The 18,719-nt window shown below is 42.3% G+C and overlaps 1 protein-coding gene across 2 annotated transcripts in view; it reads right to left on the bottom strand.

Annotated features, from left to right (window-relative positions):
- Wwc3 (WWC family member 3) overlaps nt 1-15,911 on the bottom strand; it is a 107,946-nt gene extending 92,035 nt beyond the window's left edge. For both annotated transcript variants that reach the window (XM_077107212.1, XM_077107213.1), the window contains exon 1: nt 15,334-15,911. In XM_077107212.1, coding sequence (XP_076963327.1) covers nt 15,334-15,617 — 284 coding nt within the window. In that variant the 5' untranslated portion in view covers nt 15,618-15,911. The remainder of the gene's footprint in view (nt 1-15,333) is intronic.
- Between the last annotated feature and the right edge of the window lie 2,808 nt (nt 15,912-18,719).

Below are 18,719 nucleotides of genomic sequence, written 5' to 3'. Positions count from 1 at the left end.
CAGGTATTAACAATATTGATTGAAATGGTGAGACTGCTTTATTAAACAATTCTATCAGAGTGGAGTTAGTTATTTTGAGGGATCACTTCACATAATATTCCATAATATTCGTTTGTCCCTTCATTAACAAACTATGATGTAATTGACATATTTCTGTAGGACTTTCTTTCTCTTGTTTCTAAAGAGTTCATCCTCTGGTATTAGCTTTCCAGTAAGTATAAGACTTAACTGTTAAAAGAATCATGACCTAAGGGTCACAATTCTGTTTCACCTTTACTTTTGCAGGAAGTCATGTGAGAAAAAAAGAGCTTATGAACATCAGTTTCTTCAAAACCCATTAATTAATAGGAAAACATAACTTTAGTGTAGGGCTGCCTCTTTTTAACTAGGGATTGAATCCAGAGATGTTCAATTACTTAGCCACATCCCCAGACAGGGTCTCAAATTGTTTAGGGCCTTGCTATGCTGCTGAGGCTTGCTTTGAACTTGTAATCCTCCTGCCTCAGCCTCCCAAGTTGCTGGGAATACAGGTGTATCATTGTGCCTGGCTGCCTTTCTGGTGAAGGAAAAACATTTCTTATACTTTCCAGCTTTGCAAACACTGTTGGCCAACCATTTCACAAAACCAACTCCAGTAACTCAGATGCTCAAGGTACCATTATATCATTGGTTTGCTTCATGGAAAATTTCCTAATTTTCATTTATTTTAGAAGTTTGGAATATGCCAAATTCCTCTCCCAATGGGAGAGAGGTAAAGCAATTCAACACCAGTAAGACATAAAAAATGTTACAGAAAAGAAAAGAAAAACACCAGGGTGTGCTTCCCCCACTCCCCGTGATATAACTGGTGAAGATCTCACCATTGAACTGAAAAACTAAGAATTCCAAATCATCTGTGAGCCACCCATGGGCTTGGAGAGGGTTCTTCCACAAACTAATCTCACAGGTCATGAAGGTGGAAGGAACAGTTTAGCTCTTGTTCCCTGCCACCTGGTTGGGATTAAACCACGTGGTTTTAGAACTCCAAAAATGAGACAAAAGTAGCATTTGTCCCTGAAGTAAAATACTAAGGTGTTATTTTCACTGGTGCAGAAAAGGGATGATATATATACTCCGTCCAATAAAAGAATGGCTAATGATCATTCCTAAATAGATTGAAAGTGATATTTTCTCTATTTTACATAATAAGAGAAAATTAGCCCATTTGAAAGAAATTCAGACTTTGGATTCCATCAAATATTTACTGAGCTGGCACTAGCTTGAGAGCTGAGACACTGACAATGACTCAGGAAAAATCAGTCACAGGTTTATGTAAAACTTCACAGCCATAGGTATGCTCAAAGAGCTGGGTGACAAATGGCATAACAAAAAGAATTCTACTAATAATTTTAGAAGCATAATAAATACTTGTGTTCATATTTAAATATTGGAAGTGAGAAGTATGTCTAAATCTCCAAGGTAAAGCTGAGCACTGGGAAATTTTAAAATCAGAAGTTTTGGAGCTGGGCATGGTGGCACATGCCTGTAATCCCAAATATTCAGGAGGCTGACGCAGGAAAATTGAGAGTTTGAGGCCAGCCTGGGAAATTTAGAGGAACCCTGTCTGTCTCAAAGAAAAAGAAAAGAAAAAATTCATCTATCAGGAGCTGGGGGTGTAACTCACTGGTAGAGCACTTGCCTAGCATGAGCAGGGGCTTAGGTTCCATCCCCAGAACCAAAAAAAAAAAGATTGTTGGCTGCTGGTTCTGGCCACTGCAGTGGCACTTAAAATGCAAAAGTTACTCTGTCCTTCTCTTGCAACTGCATGTGAATCCAAGAAGCTATTCTTGGTAATCCTTGACATTTTTGTCAATATGCCATGTACACGGTGACATTTTGGAGGTTTATGATATGGACTGGGAAGGAGGAAAAGATTGGTTTATGGTGTCTGGCTTTTAATACTAAGATTGATAAGACAGCAATCTTGAGTTAACCTGGATCAGGTCCATCTCAGAATGATTTATCTGGAATGCCTTTTGAATCAGTATATCCATAGCAAATAAAACAGCACTAGAGTGATTCTGAATAAAACTTTCAAGTGTTTTCCTGTGGCATGGGAGGATGCGACAAGCTCTGTAGAGTGGGCCACTGTGAACTTGAGCCCTATCATTTTAGATTCTAAACCACTCCAGCTATTAGAAAGCAACCCATCATCACTTTTAAAAATAATTTTAAAATATCAGTTTCTAAACACTATTACTTATACCATATGGACATTCTGAGAGCATACATAAATCTACTCTGAAGACTCCATCTCTAAGAACATGGCCTCATTGCTAAAACAAGAACATAATGCATGTATTGCACTGCATTTCCTATTCTATGGAATTCCTTACAGCCCCATCAGCAAAGTTGAGAAACAGTTCAGGAAAAAAAAAAAAAAAAAAAAAAAAAAGCTCCTCTATGCTGATCTAAGCATTACAGCCTTGATATTCACTTTGGCAGAGTCCTTTATTTCCCAAGCTAGAAGGAATTCTGAAGAGACCCTCAAGAATTCTTAGGTCAGTCATACAGGTGACAAAAACATGGGATCATGGCCTTAAGAAATCATGTCTAGGTCTACAAGCATCCTTGCTGCTTCATCATTGGCCTAAGCCATCACTGACTGGCTATACTGGCAGTCACCTTCTCCTAACCAATCTCCTTGCTTATCTTCTACCCTCCTAATTCCCTATAGCAGTCAGAGGAATCCCAATATAAAGTCTTCCCAATAGAATGGCTCCCCATCTTGCTCAGAATCACAGTCAGAGTCTGCACGGGCCCTTCAAGAGCCACCTCAACCCACTCACTCTCCTACTGGCCTCATCACTCTCAACGCTGCTTCTGTGGTTTTCTGCCTGAAAACATTTGCCTCCAGATACCTCAGATTCCCTCCTCACCCTCCTTCAGGCATCACCTCAAAATATTCCTCAATAGCCAGCTTTTCCCTGTTTCCCAAACAGGGCCACCTGTACCCCACCATACTCTCTGTCAACCTCACTAGTCAGAGGTTTTTTGCCCTAAAGGTACTGACATATTCATTACTGCTATTTGCTACCACTACACTACCCCATATGAACAAGGACTCTCCAGGAATAGCTCAGTGTTGGACCCTGGAGCAGGTTCTTGATCTCAGAACTATGGTCATTCTTTGTCACGAGAGGCCATCCTGTGCATGGTGGCCCCACCATAGGATGCTTAGCAGCATTCTTGGCTTCTAACCCACTAATGCCCTTAGCACACACTCTTCCCACCCATCACTAAGTTATGACAGCCAAAAATGTCTCCAGACATTGCCAAATGTCTTTAGGGGGCTAAATTATCCCTGGCTAAGGACCACCACTGTTTTAGTGGAATTTGTGAACCTCAGAGTATGTAGATCTTTTACAGCTTCAGGCACATGCTGCTAAGAAAATACCTAAGGTAATGTTAAAATTAACTCTTTACTGTTAATTTCTTCCAGTGCTTCTCTCTAACCTACTTCATCTACTTTCCCATCTCCCACCATGGGCCTATGAGCCTCATGAAAGCAAGTACTTCCTAGGCTGCCCCCACCTCCTTCACTCTGTACTCTGTGGGTTTCCTTCTAAAACCCACAGGGCACAGATACTTGGGCAAACATCATTTCATTCCAAAAGTAAGTTCACCTGTACATTTGTACATCTGTAAGTTGTTGACACAAACAATAAAAAACTGCCTCATACTTATTGTATGAGAGGGCCAAGAAGATGTAGCTGACGATTCTGACTTTCAATCAACTCCTATTCTTACTATCTGTTCAGTAGTAAGTGACTACTAGTTATAGAAACATTCATATGATAAGAACTTTTTTACAGTCTCTAATATCACTAAATACTATATACAAGTTCCAGAACACAATGACATTCACACCCTATAAATCAATAATTTTGCACATATTCAGGGTATTTTCAGATTTGTAACCAAGCTAATAAAACAATAATGAAAGTTTATGATATAAAAATTTTGTTTTATTAACATGGTAAACAAACAAGCATGACATCGACCATGGATTAGCAGACTGCCTTCAGAATAAATCCAGCCTGCCTCCAGTCTTTGTAAATAAAGTTTTATTGCAACACAGCTAGCTCATTCATTTATGTTATTATCTATGCCTGCTTCTGCTCTACAAAGCAGAGGTGAGTAGTTTCCACAGAGCTTCTGTGGTCTGTAAATAAAAGATATTTACCCTCTGGACCGCCACAGAGTCTGATGGCTCTGCTTTAATCTGTTATCCCTACTTAGTAACATTTAATTTCCATCAACTTTACTTACCCAGCCACAAAATCAAGAGAATGCAAAGAATAGTCACAAGCAGGGAAGAACAATAGTTATCATGAACTCTGAGCACTTGTCTTTACACTGGCAAGCCTCCAGTGCCACCCAACTCCAAGGAAAATAAGGAAACAATTCAGAAGCCCAAGTGATATAATGGAGAAAGGAAATTTTGACAGGCTGAAGAGCAAAGACACTGAAGAACAAGATTGAATGACTATGGAATACGAGCATAAAACCAATTAAACTGTGTTATGGTTTGGATGTGAGGTATCCCCCAAAAGTTCACATGTGAGAACAATAAGGTTTGGAGGAGAACTGTTTGGGTTATGGCCTTAACCTAATCAGTGAATCAATCTCTGATGGGATTAACTGAGCGGGGGCTGGAGGCCAGTGGGGTGTGGCTAGAGGAAGTGGTTCACTGGAAGCATGGCTATGGGGTATATATTTTGTATCTGGTGAGTGCAGTGTCTGTCTGTCTGTCTCTCTCTGTCTCTCTCTCTCTGCTTTCTGATCATGATGTGAGCTGCTTCCCTCTGCCACACTCTTCCACCATGATGTTCTGCCTCACCTTGAGCCCAGAGGAATGGAGTCCGCCTTCTATGGACGAAGACCTCTGAAACTGTGAGCCCTGAAATAAACTTTTCCTTCTCTACATTTTTTTGGTTGGATATTTTAGTCACAGCAGCAAAATAGGTGACTAAAACAAACTGTAAGTGCCTATTCTGTACTAGACATTGATGAAGTGCTTTGCCCTATTTACTGAATCCTCAAAACTGGCAAATACTCATTCCCCATTTTATGGAAAAGGAAACTGAGGTTCAGAGAGGCCAGATAACCTGCCTTGGGACACATGACAAATGGAAAATGGAAAAAACAAGAGTCATAATCAATTCTGTTCATGTTTAAAATCATGGATACCCACACCTAGGCAGTCCATGCAGTTAGTGGTACATTCCAGGACATGTCAACCTTGATATTAACCTGTATGAATCCTAACCATCAAGAAAACATTACAAAAAGTATATAATACAATACTAAGATATTCTTCCAAAAATTTATGAAAGAAAATAATTTGATACTTAAAGGCCCAAGTCCTTTATCCACAAAATTCACTTTACCCCAAATGCTGCCAGGTAATCAGATACCACTTCAACTTTACTAAAACAAACAGAAGTATTGGTGAGTCACCCTATAAGAGAAATTTCTCTGAATGAAAAAGTTGCCTTGGTAAAAAACCAACTTATATTTTTAACCTAGTAATGATTACCAGGTTGTTACATGGTATTGTTCTCCCCTTACAGTTGGCAAAACTCCTAGGAAATGTTAACATGTGGCTTCTTGGCAGGTTTCCCCTGACAATTGGATGGACATTTTGAGAAGCTTAAAAACCTTTTGCATGGTTAGAGACTGCCAAGTCTAATCTACATAGTCTGGTCTCTCCACCTACAAAGTCAAGATAACCACTTGAATTTAAAAGTCAGTTCCCTTTAAAAAATTGTTTATAAATAACTTTATTAAGGTATAGTCTGCATACAGTAAGTCTCTCCCATTTCACATGTACAATTCAATGATTTTTTTAGTAAGCTTACTGAAGTTGCAATGTATAGGACATTTCCATCACCCAAGAAAACCCTCAGGCCCACTTGAAGTCACCACCCCCTCTTATTTCTAGTCCCAGGCATCACAAATCCACTTTCCATGTCCATGGATTTGTTTTTTCTGGACACTTTGTAGAAATCAGATCATCAAATACAACAAAAATATTGTCTTTACATCTGCTCTTTTCACTTAGCATCATGTTTTGAGGGAACTGTATCTAGTGTCTGTACACCACAATTTAAAGGTGAGTTATTTGAGAGGCCAGGAAGAGCTGGGGAAAGCATGGAAGCTTCTCAGTGAATCACTGTGGGATGAATCTTCTTGATAAACCTGGGCAAGTGATGGTAAACATGGGAGGATGAATTCATTCTGCAATATTTACAGAGTGAGCACTATAGCTGGGCTTGCAGAGATTGGTAATTGCAGAGATTGGTAAATATCATATGCAAGCTCCTGTACCTGGTCCCTTTTTCCAAACACAGAATCCTTATGTCATATTTCTCAAGTTCCATGATTCCAAAATTCTTCAGAATCCCTGCACTCTGTCATGAGGCCTTGAAGCAAAGTTGTGAATGGTATAAAAATCACCCACAAAAATATTGGGTTTAAGCCAGGCACAGTGGTACATACCTGTAATCACAGTTTACTCAGGAGACTGAGGCAGAAGGATCACAAGTTCAAGGCCAGCCCAGAAAACTTAGTGAGACCTTGTCTCAAAATACATATTTAAAAAGACTGAGGATGTAATTCTGTGGTAGAGCACTTACATATCATTTATGAGGCCCTGGTTTCAATTCTCAGTACTGCAAAACAGATAGATAATAGATTGATAGAGATTTTCATAAGGTTGAATCATACAAATAACAATTTAGTTCTAAAAGCAACTGGCTCAGGAAAAAAACATATTAGTGAAAAACTAGTGAAATCCAAACATCTAGAGTTTGGTTAATAATAACATATCAAGATTAGCTTCCTGGTTTTGACAAATATTCTATGATGACTTGAAATGTTCACAATGGGAAAACTGCCCAATCTTTATAACTTTTCAGTAATTTTAAGAGTAGAGGATCTCACCCCATGGAGGATATTGGGCAGCATTTATTTAATATCATATTTTGTTATTACATTTTAGGGTGGGTTTTACTGGCATCTAGTAGGTTGAAGCCAAGAATGATGCTGAATATCCTACAATGCATGTGACAGTCCTTACCACAACAAAGAATGATCCAGCCCTAAATATCTACAGTGCTTGAGATTTTACTAAGTCAATCATATAGTATTTATGCCTGCAATTGACTGAGGCAGCAGCACAGGACCTAGACCTGTCCAGTGAAATGTAAAGGGAGATGTGAGATATATAGGGCTGGAGAAAAGGTCTTTGTCCCCATAGACCTATATGGAAGGAATTCCTGCTAATTGAGTCCTATCTCCGTGTAAACCTGGAGTTGGGCAACCATATTGCTACCACAGAATCAGGAAGGAGCTGGCTGAAAAGCCAAGAGTGGTTGCGTGGAAAGACCAAGTCCTTGATAAGGTAGATGAATGGATGAAATAAGCATTTGGAGAGGTCTGCCCTTAGGACCTTTTCTTATGTGAAAAATATAACAATACCTCCTTATCCTTTAAAGCCAGATGGACTGAAGTTTCTGCTTTTCCCACCAGAAAAAAGTACTCTCACTTATGTGTTTTCTACCCCATGTGGCCGTGCAGTTTTTATCATTGGCATTGGCATTCTTATTGGGAGTGTAGGCTACCACTGAGCAGATGTACTAAAACTTATTGAATATTCCTCTAGTTTGACCATTTAGAGTGCCATGTGATATTTATGATTAAGTGCTATAATTAAAATGCTGCTTAAATGCAATTATTCTCTCTGTAGTTTTAATGTTTGCACAGCCAGTTTCCATCCTCATTCATTATCAACATCAACATTCCTCCTGCCTCCTTTCCACTCTTTCCTGAGCCCCTTCTTCTTTAAAGAAAGAAGAAGATGACTTTCTGGATGGAAATCCCATAGCTCCAGAAAGCAGCCTTTCAAGATGTGTTTGCTCTGCGTTTCTACATATTCTGAGCAAAGGCAGAAGCAATATTCTCATTCCTTCCATGGAAGGAACACCCAAATGGCTTGGGCATCTTGAGCAGTTGATATCATGTGTAGGTGCATATGCACACACATATGCCTATATATTCAAAAGGTCAGGTTAGCTCCCTGGGTTGCTGCAATAAAGTGTGAACAGATTCATTTTCTTCTGTTTCACTGTATACACACACACACACACACACACACACACACACACTTGACAGACTATAAATACCTCTTGATTGACAGAATTCAGCAATATACATACTAATATACATTCCCAAAGTTTAATATGCTGATTTGTTTTTTCATATAAACACATTTAATGTATGTTTTTCATGGAAACACAGAAATCAGGCCTCTGTGGTTTTACCCATTATTACATAGTATCTCAGGAACTGTCAATCTGCTTGAAACAAATTCAAAATCTGCCAAAAATGAAACATTGTAACCAGGGAATATTTCCACCTTAGAAGGCATTTGACAATCCAGAGGGTTGTTTTTTTGTTGTTGTTGTTGTTTTTAATTTTTGTTTTGTTGTTTGCAAGGGGGATTGAACCCAGGGGCACTTTACTTACCACTGAGATACATCTCTAGTCCTTTTTATTTTCTTATTTTGAGACAGGATGTTGTTAAGTTGTTTAGGGCCTTGCTAAGTTGCTGAGACTGGCCTCAAACTTGTGATGCTCCTGCCTCAACCTCCCAAGTCACAGGGATTACAGGCCTGTGCTACCACACCCAACTGGAGGTATTTTTGATTGTCAAAATTTATAAAGTCTGGAAGGTTTGCTACTGGCATCTACATCTAGTGAGTAGAGGCCACAGATGCTGCCAAACATCCTATGCTACACAGGACAGCCCACACAACAAAGAATTATACTGTCTCAAATATCAAGAGTACTAAAGTTAAGAAATCTTGGCCCAAAGTAACTTTCATGGTTTGGATAACTTTTAGGACACTACCTATCATCCAGTAACTTGAGGGATTCAACATGTTTCTCTTAGTCTGCAAGTTATTGAGGACATAAAATAATAACAAAAAATTAAAGCTTCCAAGTATGGTTAAAAAGAAGGCTGTCAGGTTGGCCCAGTGTACCTCAGTTCCTCCTAAGGTGGTAGCAAGATTCTTAACATCCCTCCTGATTTCACTGGAATTAGTTCAAGTACTATCTAAATCCTCTGCACTTCCCTGTCTTTTCTAGCCCTAGCTCCTGATCCCTCTGGTTCATTCCCATTACTATCTGAGAAAACCTTCAATTGTCTCCAACCTACCTCTATTCTTTGAAATCCAGCCTACCCACCATGCCATACTTAACTAGTTCATCAGATATGACTTGGTGCATTATAATTGATGTGAGTCCACAACATGAAACTCCATACTAGAAACAAGGACCTACTAAGGAGACTGTGAGGAACCAGGAGGAGAAATGGCTTTAAAATACTTAGCACAGTACTTTCATAGGCATGTGATAAATGTCAGCTCTTGAGGCTATTATCAAAGACACTAAGCTGACCAGATGCTTCCATTCTTTCTAGGAAGGATGCTGTGACAAACTGCCACAAACCAAGGGGTTTCAAACAACACAAATTTATTATATTACAGTTCTGGAGATCAGAAGTCCAATATCAGTTTCACTTGGCTAAAGTCAAAGTATCAGCAGGGCTACCTCGCATCTGCAGACTAAAGGGGAGAATTAATTCATTTGCCTTTTCCAGTGTTTAGAGGATGCCTGCATTCCTTGACTCATGACCATATGACTCCAACCTCTGCTTCTATTGTCAACTTTCAATCTCTGACTCTGACCCTCACCCTCCTTCTTCCCTCCACCAAGACCCCCTGTGATGATATTGGCACTGAACCTGCACATATAATTCAGATTATCTCCATAACTCTGTTCCTTAACTTAATCACATTTGCAAAGGCTGTTTTGCCATGGAAGGTAATTTATTAACAGGTTTTGGAGATTAAGACATTAACATCTTTAAGGAGTCCTCATACCACAGGGGGGATTAAATATCAATCAGCAAAAAACACAAGATAAAAATAACCAGTGTGTCTAGCACAATGCAAGGGGCACACAGTTACCTAACTAGGGGAGGGTAAAGTACATATTGACTCCAGGGCTCAACACTGGAGGCATACAGATGTTGCCCCTTATTAGCATGGGAATGAGATCACAAAGTTAAGTTTCATCATGTATCCACCTATACCTCACATAGCCATTATGGGCTTTTGATGAAAACATCCATGCAAATGCCTAAAGTGTTTAGCACACAATTAGCACTCAACATGTATCCACCATATTCAGAAAACCAGAGGCTGGGGTGTAGCTCAATGTTAGAGCACTTTTCTAGCATGCACACAGCCCTGGGTTCAATCCCCAGAAACACAATAGATAAACAAATAAATAAATAAGATGCACAGAGCCAAGAGACCCCAGCAGAGAAAAATCCATGGGTGGGGACCACTCACTACTAAAGTTCCAGCCCTGGAAGAAGGCCCAAGACCAAGAGGCTATGCAACAAACCATTGTTGAATGAATGAACAAGCAAATGATCAGAGATAGAATGCTTGAAAATGGGTGGGGATTGGGTAGTTGGGTAGTATAGTAGAAGGAGCACTGGATGGGGATCAGAAGACCCCCAGCTCAAATCCTTACCCTTCTAACTTCAAACGGAACACAACACTTGGCTATGCTCTCAAGTGCAAAAAGAAGAGCTTGAACAAAATGTTCCTAGCTTTTCCGGCCCCAAAGCTGTGGGAGTCTAAACTATGCATGGTCTGGCTAGAGTCTTCTGTCCCTCACATGAAAACTTGGTCAGTTTTCACATGAAAATTCAGGGAATCAACTCAATTATTCTGAACACACCCAGCACTGCCTCAACTCCAGCATTTTTTCTTAATTTACCCTTATCTTGCCTGGCACTATAAAGGGACAAGAAGCCCTCACCCCAGGAGACCAATGGACAGGAATAAATGCCACCCAAGCTCAAGTGAGCTCTCCCTCCTTTTCTGGGAAGAGATTACCAGGTGAGGAATTTAATTAATCTTGGGATGCCCTGTGATCATTAGTCTCTTCATTTTTATGTCTATCTACCAACCAACTTCATCTCCACAACATCCCAGAACAAAGGAAGTTAAGACACTCCATAAATATTTATTCACTTTTATTAAATTTAAATGGGATAACTGAGCTCAGTAGAATTTAATTTTACTTTTATTCCATCAGATTAATTTTATTAAATTTATTGGAAAGGCAGCCAACACTATCAAAAGAACCTGGGCTAAAAGTCTAAAAGGCCACCTCAGACTTACCAGGAGACCTTGAACATGTCACTTGACACATGGGCTCCTGAAGTAGAACCTACCATAAAAAGTGATAAGACAACATTTTAATTTCCCAAATCAGAATCAAAGCAAAGAGAAGGAAACTAAGAGATTTTCAAACATCCGGGGGTTATATTTAGAAATTAATGACTTTTCCAGTTACTTGTCTTGGTGGTGGTGATGGGGGAGAATGATATTAGACCAAAAAGTGGTGGTTGACAATCTAAATGGAAGAAAGAGAAGATTCTTCCAGGGTTGATCCCTGCTGGCCTTAAGAGCCAGACATTCACTCATGTTCATGCAAACACTATGATGAAAAATGGAGAAATTATTAGTTGTTTATTAGAAAGCTCAACCTGGACAATATGTAGAATCCAGAAATAGACTCTATAGGGGTAAATATAGACAAGTTCCTATTAATTAATTCTAAATAAAGATTTCAAGAACTAACAATGTTATATGGGGCTCCAGCCTGGCGAATTCTGGAGCCTTGTACTGTTTTTCTCCTTAGAGCAAAAGACTGAAGATGAATACTCTCGTACCTTAGGCATATAATAAATTTTGTGTGTTCTTTTTCCTGTTTTTTTTAAAGCAAAAGCCTGTTCAGAGGACTTTTAATATATCACAAAATGCTTCCATGAGATACAGGCCAAATCCTGTGCAATGAACAAATGGTTCCCCAAAAAAAGCTCATGCCATGATATAATCTTGGTCTTCCACCACTTCTTAATTATTTACACTCTGCTTTGATCTCAAATGTGACTTCTCCTACCATTCTTAAGATGCCCAGAGCTGGCATTTCCAGTATTGTACAACTCCAGCTGAGCTACAGGAAGCAAAACATTCAGTCTCAACAACTCAGGTCCTTCTACAGAATAATATCAAAAGAAACCTGCAGGAAGCATATATATACACACAACTATTAAAGGGACTGAATTTTTACAAAGGTACAAAACTTTTCTTCCCATATTTTCTGCCAGATGGTAAATACCTTTTAATAAGGTGATCATTGTACTGAGTTAACATATGCCAAATATATGTGTGTCACTAATGTAAACCACCTAAGACTTATGCAAAGAAAATGCCAGCCATAGAAATAGTGAATTAACTTTGTAACAAAAATTTTGGAGACAATTCGCAGTAAACTCACTATAAAAATTATATTCATAATATTGGTCTATAAAATAATAAAGTTAAACCTAAGATTAATAATAAAATGAAAAATCTGTTTATAAAATACTGAGACTTTGATACACTTGTAGTCACATCTGAAAAGATGTTTCCTTAGGCTTGTATTCTCTTTGTTGTAATTTTAAAAAATAGAGCTACGATAATTCACCAATATTCCAAGGTGTCAACATCAAATGTTGTTAAACAGAACACTGAATGAAATTACTATAATACTCTAGAAGGAATTGCATTTACATCTCTTGGCCCTTAGTTTTGCTAACAGCAGCATATTTCATGCTATTATAGGTTTTACTAAATTATATATGAAATAAATGTTTAAAGTCAACAATTTTCACCTAACTTACTGCATTCATTTATTTCTCCATAATTTCATTTTCTTTAGAAACCTTTTATTTATTTGTCGCTCTCCTTTCAACTTTCCATTTGGAAACTGGTAAAAGTTCTCATTTCTTGAACACCATTTTCCAGGCATGTGAAGCAAACACAACACAAAAAGGGTTTTAACTGTCAGATGCACATGAGAAAACATTGCATTCTGACATACAGTCCCATCCATATAATAAAAGTTAATTACAACTTTAAAGGATTACCAGTCACCTATAAAAATCGACAACGTTGTGTTTTGAAAGAGGAAGAAGAATGACTATTACACCCTTCAGCACACTCTACGGAGATGTTTGTGGCTTGCTGAACATTCCATACATATTTCGGGCAAGGTATTATGGGAGCTGAAGTTCAAGCTGTCCCGGCTGAATTTTCACTCACTATAAAAACAATGTCTCATAAAAGTATACGTATGTTTTTACTTTACCAAAAAAAAAAAAAAAAGGTAGAATATCCACTTTAGTTCATTCAATCAACACTTAGCATTAGAAACAGGACTTTTAAAGAAACTACAAAATAAGTGATGTCTGAAAAGGGTAAAAAATGTTATTCAGTAACAAACAGACTTCTGAAAAAAGGAACATAGGCGATGTGTATGAAATATATAGAAACAAAGATCCTACAAGCTGGTCTGCATACCTATGTTACAGGTTACACCACTGAAACAAAAATTCTTTCATTTATATCTTTCATCATGAGACCCAATTCCAGTACAACCACAACTGTTTTATATTACCCTCATAAAATGAGCCTTAGCCTTTTCTAAGCAAAACACTATTTTTAACTGGTTCATTTTCCAGTTGTTTGGGCTTTTAACAGACATAAGTACAAAAGGGCACCACATTCCAAGCAGTTCTACCAATTCCTGAACCATCTAAGGTTTGATCAAACAGATGTGATTCTAACATTTGGTTGAAATTATAATATGATGTCACCTGATTTTCAAAATAATCAAGCATCCTTTTAACCCATAAAATTGTGCCAGGATTTATGTAAGTTTCTGAGTCTAGAAGTCTGCAATGTTCAGAGAGAATATTGGGGAATCTCCATCCTTTTGTTTTGTTTTGTTGTTCTCCATCTGAACCCAGAGAAATCTTCAAACAAGTCAGCAGCTTCCCTCCTTACAAGTTTATTTTCAAACGCCAGTGCCATGCAGGCTGTCTTTCCTGTGTAGGTGGGAGGAAGCAGGCACAATGTCACCACACTGGGCCTTTTCAGTCTTGAAATCACTAGGAAGCCTGCAGTATTTCCTTTTTGGCACTCACGCCAGGGTGGAGAGAAGTTGCTCTAGAGAGGACAAGATATCAGATAACCAGTGGAAACACTTGGTTTCAACCACAAAAAATACATCTCTCCAAAAGCAGATGAACCATTGGAATCAAACAAAAGTCAAGGAAAATCTTCATTACATGAAATTAATTAAATAAAATCTGGTAGTGCTTTTAGAAGAATCTGTTTTTACTTGATCAGATTTATTTACATGAATAATAAGACAATTTTGTGCCCTATGCATATCTTGCACAAAAAGGAAACTTAAACTCATGTTTTTCACTTATTCCAAAAGCATATGGGACTAATCATATTCCATTCGGGCTGCAGTACACAAGGCTATTTCAAACAGAAGTTAACTCACTTGATTTTTAAGGCGCTAGAGAAACCAACAGTTAGGGAACAATTTCTCCCAACTCCGAAAGGGTTGGGAATCCCTGAAGTGCCCGTCTGGCATCAGGCTTTGGATGGAAACCAGGCTGAGCCCGCCAGGCAAGGAACCCACACCCCGAAGCTGGGGCGCACGTTTGTGATACAAGGTGACAGCTCATCTTGCCTGAGCCCATGCGATGGGCCGAAGTGGCCCGGGAAAGGGATGGGCGAGGCTACCACAGAAAAAGGAAAAGAGGGCCATCCGTCAGCCCCGGGAGAGGAAATTCCAGGGGCCCAACTCCCAGGCCCCGGACAGCGGGTGACGTGAGGGAACCGAATCAGTGTCCGCTCCGCGACAAGGGGCCGGCCGGGAGGAGACCCGGACTCTGCGCTCCAGAGACTCAAGGCCCTGAAAGCGGACACCTACATCCTCGTCCAGAGCCCTGGGATAGGGGTACTGGGGAGATGGATATTCGCCCCAATCCCGGGACGTACAAACTTCGCCCAAACCCAAAGGCCTCCTGGCGTATTCGGTCTTCTCCCTGGGCCTAAGGGATTGTAACGCCGTGATCATAGCTGGACCGCAGGGCTCCAGTCCATTATCAGCCCTGAGAGTGAAGGCACCCAGATCATAGCACCCATGCTGGCCCTGTAGCCACGGGACAGGGGTACCCTGCTCTTTGCTCCCGCCAGCGGGCTCTCGGTGGCCCTGCACTGAGCTAGGCATGTTGCCAGTGCATCCCCCCGGCAGCAGCGGCCAGTGCCCCCCCACGCTAAGGTCCCGCGGCCCCCTTACCGGTCGCGAGGGTCGATCCACGACGTCTGGCGCGTGTTGTGGTCGATGTAGAAGACACGACCGTCGTAGTCGCGAGCCTCCTCCCAGCCGGCGGGCAGTGGCAGCTCGGCGCTCTCTCGGGCACGCGTCGGCTGAGGCACGGCGGGCACCGTAGGTGCGGGGACTGCGGCCGGGGGTGCCGACGGCGGCGGCTCTCGCTGGGACTGCGTGGACGCCGGCGGCTCCCGCGGGGCCTCCCGCGACTGTCCTCGCCGTCGCCGCCGGCCGCCACTTAGCCACGGCATGACGGCCCTGGCCCCGCCGCCGCCCGGCCGCCCCGCGCGTGCCGCTTCCTCCGCCAGCACTACTGCCCCGCGCCCGGGTCGCGGGGGCGGCCGCGGGGAGCCGCCCGCCGCACCCGGCGCATCCTCCACCGGGCGCCCGCGCACCGGCGCCCAACCAGCCTCTTGCGCCGCTGCCTGCGCCGCCCGCTCCGCCCCGGTTGCCCGGGTCGCTGCCTCGCGCGAAGTCACAGTCCCAGAGCTGGAGCTGCAGCCACCGCTGTCGGCGGCCCCTCTGCTCCTGCGGCCCGTCCGGCCATCTTCGTTCCTCGGTGCGCCGGTCAGAGGGGCGGGGCGCCACAGGCTCCACCCCCTTCTCAGATGCTCCTCCCCTGCTCCCTGCCCCTCCTTCAATCTCTCGAAGGCTCCTCCTCTGGCCTCTGCCTTGAGCTTTCCCCTTACGTTCCTTCTCCCTCAGCGGCTCCGGCTCGCTCGCAGCTCCTCCTCCAGTCTCCCTCAGGGACTCCTCCTCAGCTCTCAGCTACTAGCCCCACCCCCACCCCACCCCCTCCGGCTGCCCCTCCTCTGCCTTAGTTCTCCTGCTTGGCGCGCTCCTCCCACTTCGCTCCCACTGCACCACCTCCTCCAGCCCTGGGAAACCGCACGGGGCCAGGATGGGCGCCGCCACGTCAATCCGCCCCCGGGGCCACCGCGGAGAGAAAGGAGGGCCAGGAGCACGACGCTCCACCCGGGCTGCAGGCGCTGCCAGCTTGTGGCTGACTCCTAGGGCCCCAACAGTTCTCCAGAGAAAAGACAGGGCACCTCATTTCCCCAGTTCCTAGGCCTTGGACATCTGGGGTCCTCCCCTCTATGCGCACCTTAGGGGTTAGGGGTTATGCCTCGGCTCTCCGAAATACCCAAGGTGGTCCCGCAAAAATGGGTGAAGACACTAAGGAGAGGCAGAAGGAACTAGGGAGCTGGAGGAGGAACCCGCAGTGGTCCTCTTGGGTGAGGTAGGGAGGACACAACTGGAAGCCTGCAGCCGAGCAGGTGGCCAGTTCGCAGCCCTCCCAGAACACCACCAGAGGGTTTGCCCAGGGTCTCCACTCTAGACAGAGACCTCATAACCTTTTCTGAGCTCTTAATCCAGTTTGTGGGATCTGATAGTTTGAGCAGAGATCTAAGTAGGCCACTGCTGGGGAGGAAGCTGGGTCAATTCCTAATGAACCCTAGATGGTAACTTCTGTTCACCTCACATCTCATAGTGGAGAAAAGAAGGCCCAGAGTTGGAGCTGTGTGTCTTGCTCCCAACTCCCCAACTACTTAGTGCTCCACAGCCAGAGCAAGCCATAAGATAGTATGCCAGGAAATGCAAGAAAGTATTAGGGAGGTTTTTAATCACTTTATCGATACAAAAATATCTAGTAAAAAGTCTAACAGTGATCCAAATTCAGATATGCAGGGAAAGAGACTAGGAAAATGCCCCTGAAAACTCACAGTCGCTTGTATTCCTTGGGTGAGATTTTCAAAAGTTTACTTACCTTCCTTTTATTTTTTTATAAAATAATACTAATTTATAAAAGGAAGAGTTCTTTCTAAAAAGAAGAATGTGAAGATACAGGAATGTCTCCAAGGAAGGTCTTTCTTCCCTCCTCCCACCTCCACAACACAGAAACTTCCTTGCTCCCCGAGTATCTATGTACTCCAACCCAAATGTTCTATGGTAGAAATTCCAACACTTGGGTCCTTTTAGAGAAACGTGAACAATTTTTAGGTGTCCAAGGCTTACAAAAGCAAATGCAGTTGGCCCTTCCTACTCAGGAGTTCTGAGTTCCAGGTTTGATCAACCAAGGACAGAGACGTCATGTTGTTGCTGATGTGTACTATGTAGTTAGGCCTATGATGGTTGCATCTGCACTGAACATGTACAGGTTTTTTCCATGCGATAATTCCCTAAACAATACAGTATAACAACTATTTACATAGCATTTACATCATAATAAGTATTACAAGTAACAGAGATGACTTCAAGTATATGGAAGGATTGTGTAGATTATAGGCAAATACTAACCCATTTTATATAAGGGATTTGAGCATCCAAGGATTTTGATATGGTGAGGAGGACTGGTATCAATCCCTATCAGACACTGAAAGACAACTGTACTTTGTGATGTGCCAGGTAATTCCCCAAATTCTGAGCGTCCCTGTTCTGACATTTTTCCTTCTGATTGGTATGATTCATCACCAATGGGGCTGCTACTGTCTTCTTTTCCCCTCCCTTTCTGCCCACTCTGCAGTCATGTTACCACCAAAAATGACCATTCTGTAGCTGAATTTCCACCCTTCTGGGCACATGGTCATTCGGAATCTCACAAATTCAGATACAAATCTTATCACGCAAAACTGATATGAGTGGGGCTGGAGCATACTAGAGTGAAAGAAACCTCTACAGAAAGAGGTAGAAAGAAAAGGAGAACAGGTACTCCACACACTGGATACACAGAAGACAAGGCAAGAAGAAAACAACACTAGATAAAGTGTAAGGGGTGGGAGGAGTTACACCAATCAGGAGCTCAAGGAGGCCAATGCTGACTGGCCTTCACTGGGGTGAGGAACCTTCTCTACCAGTTTTGACTAGCTGAAAAGACAGGCTGTGGGCCTACCATGCATGGACATTGTGCTGGGGGTTGGGATGCTGCACAGAACAGCATAGAGTCTGTGCTGAACAAAGAAATAGACTATTATAATGGTGGCTTGTCTGCAAATGAAGCCAGGGTGCCAGCCTCAAGTTCAGGACTCAGGAGGCTTTGTGAGAATGAAGGAAGGGTAGCCTGGATGGGGAAACTGAGGTCTTAAGATTCCTAAGTTCTGAGCTCCATGGTGCTGTCATCAAATCCTTATTGATTTGTGTAGCAGATGCTGCAGCGCCTATCACAGGTGGCCTTGGCTGACTTTTCTCCAGAGATTAATGAAGAAAACCCTCCATTGACAAGAGTTGTCAGAGAGCTTACACCCACTTACCCCCCAGGGGCTGACTGTGCAGCATAACAGCCAGACCATCTTGCCTTGGTGTAACAAACTCTAGTGCCTTTCATACCCAAAGCTCCTCAGGCAGTTGGGCTGAAG

Source organism: Callospermophilus lateralis, chromosome X, assembly GCF_048772815.1.
Source record: "Callospermophilus lateralis isolate mCalLat2 chromosome X, mCalLat2.hap1, whole genome shotgun sequence".
NCBI classification, from domain to species: Eukaryota; Metazoa; Chordata; class Mammalia; order Rodentia; family Sciuridae; genus Callospermophilus; species Callospermophilus lateralis.
The sequence above is the reverse complement of the archived record's forward strand: the minus strand, read 5'-3'. Positions and strand labels throughout refer to the sequence as shown.